The sequence below is a fragment of the Phocoena phocoena genome, chromosome 4 (assembly GCF_963924675.1).
Source record: "Phocoena phocoena chromosome 4, mPhoPho1.1, whole genome shotgun sequence".
NCBI lineage: Eukaryota > Metazoa > Chordata > Mammalia > Artiodactyla > Phocoenidae > Phocoena > Phocoena phocoena.
The window spans coordinates 58,693,448-58,706,295 of NC_089222.1; the positions used below are offsets into that span (position 1 = coordinate 58,693,448).

The 12,848-nt window shown below is 46.9% G+C and overlaps 1 protein-coding gene across 1 annotated transcript in view; it reads left to right on the forward strand.

Annotated features, from left to right (window-relative positions):
* Window positions 1–446: 446 nt before the first annotated feature.
* The window catches only part of USP13 (ubiquitin specific peptidase 13), a 117,290-nt gene continuing 104,888 nt past the window's right edge, over window positions 447–12,848 (forward strand). Inside the window, exon 1 of the mRNA XM_065876127.1 lies at window positions 447–785. Coding sequence (XP_065732199.1) covers window positions 618–785 — 168 coding nt within the window. The 5' untranslated portion in view covers window positions 447–617. The remainder of the gene's footprint in view (window positions 786–12,848) is intronic.

A 12,848-nucleotide genomic window follows, 5' to 3' on the forward strand; every position in this document is an offset into this window, starting at 1 on the left:
AGTGAGGAATGAGGCTTAGTGAGACTAACACTGAAGTGCAAAGAACAAATTTAGATTTGGGCCCGACGTTAGGTTCTAGATTTGCACCTCAAGTTCCACCCCTACCCAATCAGGGGCAGTCCCCGCTGTTATCCTCAGATGTTTTAAAAGCAAGCGGTTTTTAAAACCTCAAATCCTGCTCTTTGTGTTGGTTGCCTCGGAGTTGTCCCTTCGCAGCCTAACGATTTACGGTAGAAAACACGGAGGTGGTGCCCCACCGCAGCATGCTCTCGACTTCCGAGCCTGCGGCCCGGGGTCTCGCCCTCCGCCCCTGGCGCCGAGCGGGGCCACGGCGCAAGGCCCCTCTCCAGCTCCCCCTCCCCGCGCGCTGCGGCTGGCCCTCCCCAGCGCCCCGCCTGACGCTGCAACTGGGCCGGCGATTCGCCACTGGATTAAAAATAGCAGCGTCCCTTCCACCAGCCCGCCAGTACGCGCAGGCCCCCCGTGCCCGCTCCAGCCCCGCGGCCCGCTTTCTCCACCCTTCCCGGCTCGGCTCCAGTCGCCCGCGCAGCCCGCCGCCGCCGCCGCCGCCGCGGGCGGACCCAGCGCTCCGCTCCGCTTGGGTGCGCGCCGCGGCCATGCAGCGCCGGGGCGCCCTGTTCGGCATGCCGGGCGGCAGCGGCAATAGGAAGATGGCTGCAGGAGACATCGGCGAGCTGCTGGTGCCCCACATGCCCACGATCCGCGTGCCTCGGTCCGGGGACAGGGTCTACAAGAACGAGTGCGCCTTCTCCTACGACTCCCCCGTAAGAAAGGCTCGGCGGCGCCGGCGGCGCCTCGGGGGAGGGTCGCGGTGCGGGCTGCCTGGGGCGGCCGCGAGCAGCCGAACTCGGCGGCACGTGAAGCGGGGGGAGAAGATGCGCAGTGGCAGCCGGGGACCTCCTCGCCGGGCGCCAGAGTTGGCTCAGGGGCACTGCAGTTCAGCAAACACTTAGTGAGTGCCTACCGGGTGCCCGGCGCTGCATGCCCCAAGGCTGCTGAGGCCAAAGACTGGGCGGCCGCGGTGGCTTGCTCCGCCAGGCTTCTTAGGCTGCCTGGGCCCCAGTACCTAGAAGCTTGACCAAAACCCCGCCACCGTTTGAAAGATAGATCGAGTCGAAGAGTTCCCTGATCTTAACTGTACGTTGCAGATGGTTTGCGTCCTCTTTGGGGCGACAGCGGAGGGCGGGTAGGTGGACGTGATTGATTCCCCCCTTCTCTTTCCGGGACCGTTTGCTTTGCCCAGGGATTCCCACTCCTGGACAATTATGATTTACTCTCTGAGCTTTTCTGCCTCCACTTTAAATTTCTCCCCACTCCTTTTCTTTACGTCAGAATGTCAGAAGAAACCTTCGGGTGCTTCCACTCGGGCAGCAGAAATAGGGGGTCTGCTGGATTACTACGGTTTCCTTAAGCCTTTCCGCTTCTTTCTCTAAATGAGTCACTTTGAAATGCAATAGTATAAATTATTAAAAGTTCAGTCGCGAGTCGTGACCTCAGAGACTGGAGGGGGAAGTGAAGACGCATCACCGCCTTCCACCCAGGGCTGTTGGTGGTGTTTTTCACCAGGTTGTATGTGTAAGTGTGAGAAGGAAAAGGAGGGTGAATGTCCCTTTTGGGAGTCAAAATGGGCTTCAAAGTGACTCAGCTGTCTGGCGTTTATCATGTCTTTTTGAGGATCAGGTTATTTTTATCCACCCACTTTAGAGCTCATGTGTCACTGGGCAGATCTCAATGCAAAAGGGAGGTGCATGGATGGAGGGACTGAGGTAGGTTTCACAACAATAGTCTAACACATTTTATCCATATTATGTATTGGCGGAAAAAAAAACAGCCAAATGAGCGGCAAATGTTCCAAAGTATCCTTTATTATGTTGTGAGTTGATTTCAGCTGATTTCAAAGCCTTTTTGTTTTGTATACAATGAAGTCCCAGAATTAGTATCCTCTGTGATATTTAATTTTTCTTTTTTGTTAATTCCAGATCATTTGGGAGATAAACATCTCATTTGTTCATTACTAATTTTTTTCTTTCTAAAAGGTCTGTATAGAGTGGAATGAAATGGTTATATTTAATACTTAGCGTATTGTGATCACACTATTTAATGTGACGGTCAGCAGTGTCATTAAATCCTGTTATCCACAAAGTATTTGAGAATGCCATTTTCAGATTTTGTGTCTAGTGTTGGGCAGGTTTCCACTAATAGCTTTTAAAGGTGGAGAGGGATGACTGTAATTAATTTAAGCCATCTGCAGATTGTGAACGCCAGGAAGAAAGTAGCCTAATTCTTTTAGGATAACACATGTGAAGTGGGTAAAACTGCTTTTTCTATGTTTGATCTGGGTTACTCTTCAAATTCTTCTTACGAACTTTGTTATTGGAAGTCTTTGCCACATTATAGTGTAAGGCAGGTGTGAAAAAAAAGCTTATTATTTTTTAAAATTTATTTATTTTTTTGCGGTACGCGGGCCTCTCACCGTTGCGGCCTCTCCTGCTGCGGAGCACAGGCTCCGGACGCGCAGGCTCAGCGGTCATGGGTCACGGGCCCAGCCGCTCCGCGGCATGTGGGATTCTCCCGGACCGGGGCACGAACCCGCCCGCGTCCCCTGCCTCTGCAGGCGGACTCTCAACCACTGCGCCACCAGGGAAGCCCAAGCTTATTATTTTAATTCACTTCCACAAATAGTTATTGGGAGCTTACTGTGTGCCAAACGCTATTCTAGAAGCATCTTGTCCAGTGTAAACTGATGATTTCATTCATATCACAGTACTTCTTTGGGGAAGACTAGGCTTATTTACAGTGCCGGTGCATCAGTATATTTCCTGTTTCAAGGGAGGAAGAGAAAGAAGGTTTTATAACAAATTATATTAAAGCACAGTGCATGATAATTCCAGATCTTTCCCTATGGTCCTTAACACTTCATCATGAACCCCATAAGGGTTCTTGAGCACCTACTATGTGCCAACTCATACATGTGTGTCTATAAGAACCATACAGAGCAAAATCCATTGGTGCCAAACACAGCAGACTTTAATCCACCAGTGCTATAGGACTGTGGTAGACAAAGGACCAAAACCATTTGAGTGGAAAAAATAGTCATCCTTGCATTGGATACTTTTGAAAATGGTCTTAGATAAAGATGCCTAGAAATAAATAGGAGAACAACATTCCAGCTCAAGTAACAGTTCTTCTGGGATGGGTGAGGATTGTTTTTTCACCTACCAATTTGGTTTCATCCCAGGCCCACCTTCTCACCTCGACCTGTAGGTTCACCTCTCCATAACTTGGTTCATCTTGCAAGATCTGTGATGGGAACTTCCTGGAGAATGGGGACTTTGTATCTTTGTATTCCCAGCAGCTGGTGCAGCATCTGGTATATATGCCAGGAACTCAATGAACGTGTAGGAGATATACAGATTACCTGTGGTTACGGGTTCTGAAAATGGTAAGGATACAACATATGGGAAACATTGGGAAAGGAATCATGTGGGGTTATCATGTAGAAAGTGGTTACTTTGTTGTGGGGACAGATGTGAAAGAGAGAGCCAGACTGGCAGGGTTTGAATCCCAGCTCTGTCACCCAGCTGTGTAACTTCTCTGTGCCCCAGTTTCTCCATCTGTAAAATGGGGACAATCATAGAACCTACCTCATGGGGCTGTTTTGTGGATTAGATAAATTAATACATAAAGTGCGCCTGGCCAATTAGTAATCACCATAGGAAGAAAAGAAAGAGATAAAAGAGAGTTAATCACATGTTGTAAGCCCAGGTGTTTGGGTGTCAGGGGTTATGTAGAAAGTTTGGTGTGGCTGAGTGGGGAAATTGGTTCATATTTCTGCTCACAAGCCTTCATGAACCACCATGTAAAATCTACTCTCATCTCCTTAGTTATTGAGCCCTTCCTTCATCTGAATGTACCTTGTCCCACCTCTTCTCACTTTCTAGGTTGTCAGCTCTGGGGAGTCCAGTCTCTGGGTCTTCAGTGTGTTAAGGCTCATTTCCTTTTCTAGGACCACCTTCCTCTATTTGTCTTCTGCTTCAAACTTCATCCTTTCCTCTGAAGCCTACATTACTTAGGGTCTGTGTCTTATAACACAGCAGTTATGGTCTGTCTTCTATAGTTTGCCATCATTTTATTTTCTTTTACGCATTTAACTTGTAGCTCTAAAACATCTACTTGGTACGAAGCATTAGGTAGGAGAGGAGCTGGGCCACTCTGGTGCTAATTATGCCCCTCCCCACCTGTCTGAGAGTGGGGAGCTTACCTTATGCCCTGTCTCAGCTGGGGTCAACTGAAGACCGAGATAAGGGCTTTGGTATACAGTCTGTTTATTTTGGGAAACAAAATCCAGCGGGAAAGGCTTTGAGATCATCTTCTTGTAGGAAAATATGAAATTGTGATTTACAATATTGATATTGTGATTTACAATAAGGAATATATATTTGGTCTTTGACCCTTTTCCTGGCACAGAGCTCCTAAAACTCTTGGAATTTCCCAAGCGATAAGAGCCATGAAGGTGTCTTTTGTTATCCTTAAACAATCCCCTTTCAGCCACACCTGAGTTTGTGCTAGGGGCTTTTGGAAAACTCCTAAGAATGGGCTGGTTGTCAGGGGAACCAACCAAGTGATTAGAAGGTAGGAACTTACAGCCCCTCCTCACCTCCCGGGAGGGGAGAGGAACTGGAGATTGACATAATCGACAGTGGCCAATGATTTAGTCATTCTTGCCTATCTAAGGAAGACAACAACAACAAAAATCCCTGAACTGTGGGGTTTGGAGGGTGCTGGGAGGGCACAGGAACACCACGCCCCATTCCCCATACCCTGCCCTGCGTATCTCTTCTTCTAATTGTTCACTGGTATCCTTTAACATCCTTTGTAATAAACTGATAATCCAGTAAGTAAGTTGTTTTTCTGAGTTCTGTGGGCCGCTCTAGCAAATTAATTGAACCTGTGGAGGGGGTCGTGGGCACCTACTATTTATAGTCAGTCCTTCAGAAGCACAGGTGATAACCTGGACTTGCAACTGGTGTCTAAAGTAGGGGGGCAGGGCTTCCCTGGTGGTGCAGTGGTTGAGAGTCCGCCTGCCGATTCAGGGGACACGGGTTCGTGCCCTGGTCCGGGAAGATCCCACATGCCGCGGAGCGGCTGGGCCCGTGAGCCATGGCCGCTGAGCCTGCGCCCCCGGAGCCTGCGCCCCGCAACGGGAGAGGCCACAACAGTGAGAGGCCCGCGTACTGCAAAACAAAAAAAGATTAAAGTAGGGGGGCAGGGGGAGGCAGCCTTATGGGACTGAGCCCTTAACCTGTGGAATGTGATGGTGTCTCTAGGTAGTGTCAGAGCTGAGTTAAATTGTGGGGTACTCAGTGTCTACAGAGAGATGGAGAGTTGCTTCCTGAGGGGTCCACCCTGCCCCTCACATTCGGTGACCAGAAGTGAAGTATTCTGTGAATAGAGGAGTGACACAGGAGTGTACTTCTGTCTTTCTGTCCTTCCTTCTACGAGTACTTATCGATCTGCCTGCTACTACCTCAGACATTGCTAATAATAATAATGACAGCTAATATTTGTACAGAGCGGTGGTTCTCAAAGTGTGCTTCCTGGACCAGCAGTGCCAGCATGTCCTGAGAACCTGTTAGAAATGCAAATTCTTGAGTCCCATCCCAGACCCACTGAGACAGATACTCTGGGATGGGGTCTAGCTATCTGTATTTGAATAAGCTTTCTAGGTGATCCTGACCCGTGCTAAAGTTTGAGAGCCAGTGATGGGGCACTTGCTAGTTGCCAGGCAGCATTCTAAGCATATATTTATTCATATATTAACTCATGTAATCCTCACAACAACCCTATGCTGTATATTATTATCATTTTGCAGATGAGGGAACCAAAGCACAAAATTCACACAAACTATAAGTGGTAGAGCTGAGATTTGAATCCAGGTTATCTGGCTCTAGAATCTCTGCTTTTTTCTTCTTTATTTATACCAATTTAACCATGTTAATTGTACAGTTCAGTGCCATAAATACATTCGCATCGTGTGTAACCATCACCACCATCCATCTCCAGAACTTTTCTATCATCCCAAACTGAAATTCTATACCCATGATGCAATAACTTCCCTTCCTCCCTACTTCCAGCCTATGGTAACCACTGTTCTGTTTTCTGTCTCTATGAATTTGCCTATTCTAGGTACCTCATATAAGTGGGATCATAGAGTATTTGTCCTTTTGTGTCTGGTTTATTTCACTTAGTATATCTTCAAGAGCTTCATCCATGTTGCAGTATGTATCAGAATTTCCTTCCTTTTTTAGGCCAAATTATAGTCTATATTTTGTATAGGCCACATTTTCTTTATCCATTCATCTGTCAATGGACATTTGGGCTGTTTCTGCCTTTTGGCTCTCATGAATAAAGCTGCTGTGATCAGTGGTGTACAAGTATCTGAGTCCCTGTAGGGACTGCTCTTTACTGTTGTGCTGTGTATGCTGCCTTCTGGGCAATGAGACTTGCTATCATGGTGTTTAGTTGTTTCCCAGGGGAAAAAAATAATTTAATTTGGGTCTATGTGGAAAAATCCTCCTCCTGATGGATAAGCAGATATAAGATAGTAAAGCAAAATTTAGGAACTTACAGATTGTTTTTTTTTTCTCTTGGAAGATATAAACTTAAACTAAGTCTAATTGGTTTCACATATCAAAAGTTCCCTTCCAAAATCAACTAACTAAAAAGTTGTTTTACAGCAACAATTCTCAAGCTTTTTGGCTCCTTTATACTCAAATATTTTTGAGGACCCCAAAGAGCTTTTATGTGGTTTCTATCTATTGACATTTACCATATTAGAAATTGAGACAGAAAAAACAACTTCCATTCCATTAGCTTATTAGAGTGATGATGTCATCGGATGTCACATAGACTCGGAAAAATGCCCATGAGAGCATGTGAGTGATAAAGGCAAATGAGTTCATTATGAAAATAGTTTTGACCTCCCAGATCACTTGAAGGGTCTTGGGGCATCACAGGGTTCCCAGGCCATACTTTGAAAACCAAAGTTCTAGAGTTTAGGCAAGTACAACTGGTTACTCCAGTGACATACCCCACCTGCACTGAGGTTTCTGTGGGTTCACATTTTCACATTGTGGTAATTGAATAATTTATTGTTAATCTTAGCTCAACCATAATGTCATATTCCACACATACATTCTTCTTAAAGCAAATTAAAATTTAGAGAATTTGACTCCTTTTGAAAACAATTGCAACTACTTGGGCTCAAATTATTGGCTCTTTTAGAGATGAGAATTCTTTATTCTTTTGAATATCAGCTTTACCGTAGGATCATCTGGCTGGGCTGTTTCTTTGGGGAACCTTACATTTTAGCATCCTGATTTTTTTCCTTTGACCACGGGTTAGGAGACTTCTGTCATCTACTGCCTGGAAACTGAAGACCTGTCTGCCAGGACTCAGGGGAGCTGAGCAAAAGAGGATGAGGGTGGTCTCAGCATATGGGTATAGAATACCAGCTGGATATTGTCTCTTGGTTCTCAACCCTATACCTGTTTTGCTAAGCCTTCTCCCGTGTTGCAGGAGCTGGGAACATGGACACTGCATTTCCCAGAATCCTTTGATGGCAGGATTCTGATTTTGGTTCTGCCAGAGAGACTTGGAAGGCGAAAGAGAAGGAGAAGCCACTATTGCTATTGCATAATTCACAATGCAGATGTGAGATTTTCCAGTCAGTTTCTGAATGTCCTTCTGGGACTCAAAGACACATCAGTCTTGGGGGAGCTGGGATCCTCTGTTCAGTTGCTTGTGATGCTTGTACATCCTGATTTCTTGAACTTGAGTGGTAGTTTCTCTGACCTTGGCTCTCATAGCTCTTCCCATGATTCTGTAAGCCTCTAATTTCCTGTAGTAAATCCCTTCCTGCCTGAAATACCTAGAATAGTTTGTATTTTCTAACCCGTTCTGTACTGATACATGTACATTACACATACGTGTCTAATTCTCCATGTGTTATGGTACCCCTGTTCTTAACTGAGCCCACTGTCCTGCAGACCTGAATCCTTTGTTTATACCTGCTTTAGAGAATAAATCAGTAGTTTGCTGGTGTGCAGGAGGGATTTGGGGCACTGAGTGGTACCTACATAGATTTTCAACCTTTCCTCCTTATTTTAGCTCCTTTTTACCCCAATTTCAGAGTAACCTGGAGTCTTCTGGAGTCTTTTGGAAATTCTGGGGTGTAAATCAGATAGAATCTTGGCTTTTCCTCCTGCAGGGCTAGGATTCGGCTTTATCAGCTCATCTTAGTCTTTTTAGTGCTTACCCCATCTACAGCACAGTTTCCAGGTTTGTGGTTTATGTTTTAAAAAAATGACTTAAGTGTTCTTTTATTTGGGTTTCAGAAAGGGGTGAAATTGACATATGTGTGTAATCTGCCCTATGTACCCTAGAGTCCTGCTTTTCTAATCTAATAATCAAGAAGTCACTTGCTGGCTCTTTTTGGCAGTAGTTAATTACCCATTAAAGTTCTGTCATTTTTAGAGTCTGGGATTGTAAGAGATGATGCTGATCCTGTCAGGGAGCCTTTGGAGAGTTTGTATTCTCAGCTCACGTTGAACCTGGACATCTGTGCGTCTCTGAATTCTCTTTTCTCTCCACTACATTCTTCCTGTGGACTGGAGCTCAGTTCAAGGTGCTGCCATTCATTTAGTGCCCCAGGCTGGGAGATGTACAATGCCATCCACTCTACCTCCCTCTCCCTCTCTCTCTTTTTAAACAGCTGTGTAAAATACAACAGAAAATTTACCATCTTAACCATTTTAACACGTCAGTGGTATTAAGTACATTCCCATTGTTGTGTGCAACCGTCACCACTATCCATCTCTGGAACTCTTCATCTTGCACAACTGAAACTCTTTCCCAATTCAACTATAATTCCCCATTCCTCCTTCTTCCCAGCCCCTGGCAACCACCATCCTACTTTCTGTCTCTATGAATTTGACTGCTCTAGGTTCCTTATGTAAGTGAGATCATACAGAATTTATCCTTTTGTGACTGGCTTATTTCACTTACCTTGTTTTCACGGTTCATCCATGTTGTAGCATGTGTCAGAATTTCCTTCCCTTTTAAAGCTGAATAATAGTCCATTGTATGTATACGCCACATTCCGTTTATCCATTCAGCTATCAGTGGACACTTGGGTGGCTTCCACCGTTTGGCTATTTGAATAATACTGCTGTGGACATAGGTGTATCCCTGTCTCTTTTATGTCATTTTCCATTAGTGACTGGGTTCCGGCTTGACCTCCTCTCTCCTTCTCCACTGCCACGGCTCAGGCCCTCATCACCTCTTGCCTGGATGGACTCTTGCGGAAGCCTCTTAACTGACCACCTTGCCTCCCTTTTATCTGTCACATTGCACTCCCAGTTGTTTCTCTAGAACATGGGTCTTACCATGTCTTCCCTGCCTAGGAATTTTCAGTGGCACTGTTCAGACTTTTCTAACAGAGCAAACAAGTCAATTTACCACGTTGATCCAACTTTCCTTGCCAGTGTTGTCCCTTAGCACCTTTGTGTTCTTCAGATGCCCCATGCTTTCATCCCTCCATACGTTGGCCTGTGCTTGGAATGGAATGCCCTCTCCCAACCCCTCACCCCCTGAAAACCCCACCGATCCTTAAAAACCAGCTCAGGTGTTCTCCTGGGGGCTTCCCCACACCCGCCAAGCTGCGTTAGAGAATTATTTTCCTGTGCTTTCAAAGCACTTTGTCCATCTCTATCGTGGTTGGGATACCGATTGTTGAAGACACAGAATAGCTGAGGTCTTAGAGAATTAAGGATTGAAAACTGTGCCGTTTGGGAACCTGTGCTAGTAAGGCTTTATCTTTTCTGTTTTAAAAAAAATCATGAGCATGCATTTTGGAATAAAAAAGGTTATTAAAAATAGCCAATGCCGGGCTTCCCTCTTGGCGCAGTGGTTGAGAGTCCGCCTGCCGATGCAGGGGACACGGGTTTGTGCCTCGGTCCGGGAAGATCCCACATGCTGCGGAGCGGCTGGGCCCATGAGCCAGGGCCACTGAGCCTGCGCGTCCGGAGCCTGTGCTCCACAACGGGAGAGGCCACAACAGTGAGAGGCCCACCTACTGCAAAAAACAAACAAACAAACAAAAAATAACCAATGCTGTATTTTTACTTTATCATATTGTCTGGAAAGTCGTAAGCTGGACCCTTGAAAAGCTAGAGAAATGTGTCTTGGGTACTTGCTGAGTATTTTGTGTATTATGATTCTAGATGCCCCAGGATCTTGGTAGAAGTGATCACACATGGTGCCCCTCGGGGAGGTGACAAGAGAGCTGGTGTCTGTGGGTGTCGCCCAGGCCTCTGTGCTGCTGCTCATGATCAGCCCAGGACACCCGTTGTCCCCATGTGCAGGGCAGATGTGAACGAGAGCACCTATTTTTAGAGCTGGAACAGCAGGACAAGGCAATAATAAGAATTTAATGAATCTGAACGTGACTCCAGACTAGAGATGTTGCGGAATAGCATGTGCTTCCTGTAATAAGATAAATAATAAAACATTTTGTTTTGTGTTAATTAGCAAGTACTAATACTTATTTAGTGCCTCTTATGCCCCCAGGACTGTGCTAGGTGCTACTGGGGACGTGTTAGTATTAGGAGAGAAACAGAGGACCACAGGAAAGGAGAGTATGATCTGGATCTTTCTATCATAGTGGAGTGTGAGCACTGATTTCGAGTGTCTATAATGAGTCAAGTACTGTCCTAGGTACTTCTATATATAACATCTCATTTAATTACAATTGTAACCTGTTATAAGTGATAATCACTATTTTTGCCCTGTTTTACAGAGAGGAAACTGAGAGTCAGGGAAGTTAGGTAGCTTGTTCAAAGACGTGTACAGACATCTCAGTATGTGACAGAGATGGGACGTAAGCCCTGATATGTCATCAGGTTAGACCCTGAAGCACTTATAGGATATTTAAGTTTTGAACCGTGTGGCACTTGTAACGTGTGAATGGAGATTTCAGGCACAGGAGTAATCAGGAAAGTCTGGAAGAGTTATCGGCCTGGACAACTGGATGGGATCTGAAAAGGTGGCATTTGGGAGGAGGGCAGACAAAGGTGTGGGGGTGGCACCAAGCTCGGCATGTAAATGAGAACCTTCACTGGCTTATGGAAGAGAGGATTACTGGGGAGACTGGAAAGCAAGGCTGGGACTTCTGTGGGTTGTGAAGGAGATTGTCTTGATAAGTTTAGGCCGGATGAGCAGGCCAGTTAAGAGCAAGGGAACAGCACGAGGCCGTGGTTATTTGGTGTGGCTGTTCTGGAAGTGGAATGAGGAATAGGTTGGGAGGTAGGGAGACCTTGAATCGGAATTCAACTAGGAGTCTCTTGTAATATCGGAGGGGGGCGCTTTCCTGAGGGTGATGGCAGTGGGGATAGAGATGGTGGGGTGTTGGGACTAAACTCGGTAGAGATTTTGATGAAAGATATGGCTCAACTTAGTGACTGAATATGCAGTGGGTGAGAAATGGGAGGAGTTAAAGATGACTTCACAGCCGGTACCCTGGGAGGTGGAGTGTATCAAGGTCATAGATGAGGAAGGTGAGGCGCCCACAGGGAAAACTGGGGGGACTGACTGGCTTGGAGCTCAGACGTCAGGGTTCGGATTGCAGAGTTTGGCAGCCCCTAGGTTAGAGACCCTGGATTTGTGAGTAACCCTTCCTTTTGATGGACCTCAGGGCCCCACCTCTTTGCTCCTGGGATCTTTGCCCCCCAGGTTGTTGAGGAAGCAGCGACTGGCACAGGCCTCAGGCCCTCCCACCGATTGGCCCAAGTTCCAGAGAAACTCAGACGGGAGCCCGGGGCAGTATTTCCAGCCTGAGGCCTTGGAAGCAGCCTCATTTGGTGTGGGCTCTCTCTCCAGAACCCCAACCAGCAGAGCGGGACCACTGATGGATCCAGTTTAATGGCTGAAGTTGATGAGGGTGCGTGCACCGTGGAGGCCGTCAAACCCTACAGCTGCTTCCCAAGCATCTCGGAGCCCCACCCGGTGGGTCTTGCCGCTGCTGTTGTCAGGGAGCTGTCAGCCTGGAAAGGCTAACTCCAAGGACTCAGGTGTCCTGTCCTTTTTTCTTAAGATTTTTTTTGATGTGGACCATGTTTAAAGTCTTTTATTGAATTTGTTACAATACTGCTTCTGTTTCATGTTGTGGTTTCTTGGCCGCGAGGCATGTGGGATCTTAGCTCCTAGACCCAGGATCGAACCCGCAGCCCCTGCCTTGGAAGGTGAAGTCTTAACCACTGGACCACCAGGGAAGTCCCCTCCGGCTGTCCTTCTGAGTTTGGGGAGTGGAGCTGTCAGGGCCTGCTCCAGCTTCTCCCCTCCCTTGCAGGAAAGCCTGGCAGAGCACCCGGCCCAGGCTACTCACTGCAGTGGGGTGGCTCCCTTCTGCTTTCTTGGAATGATACAGCCTTGAAATAAAGGAAGAAACTGCTCTTTTCCCCACGCCCCTACAATGGCCTGTGCTTACTGCCAGCCACCCACTTAGCTCCTGCCACCAAAACGACATCTGCCTCTCAGTTGAACCCGGTAGCACTTGGGGGGCCAGACTGGCCTGGGTCCCGGTCCGCCCCCCTTCTTACTACTTCACAGAAACAGGACTTCAGCAAGTGCCTTAATTTCACTGACTTTCTCTAAGCCTTGGTTTTCCCTTCTGTACTACCTACCTTGCAGGGTTTGTGGTACTCATGGCTGCCCGTGGAATACTACTTATTGCTATCCTTCTCTTTAGTGGGAGGTAGTGGGGGGATCCC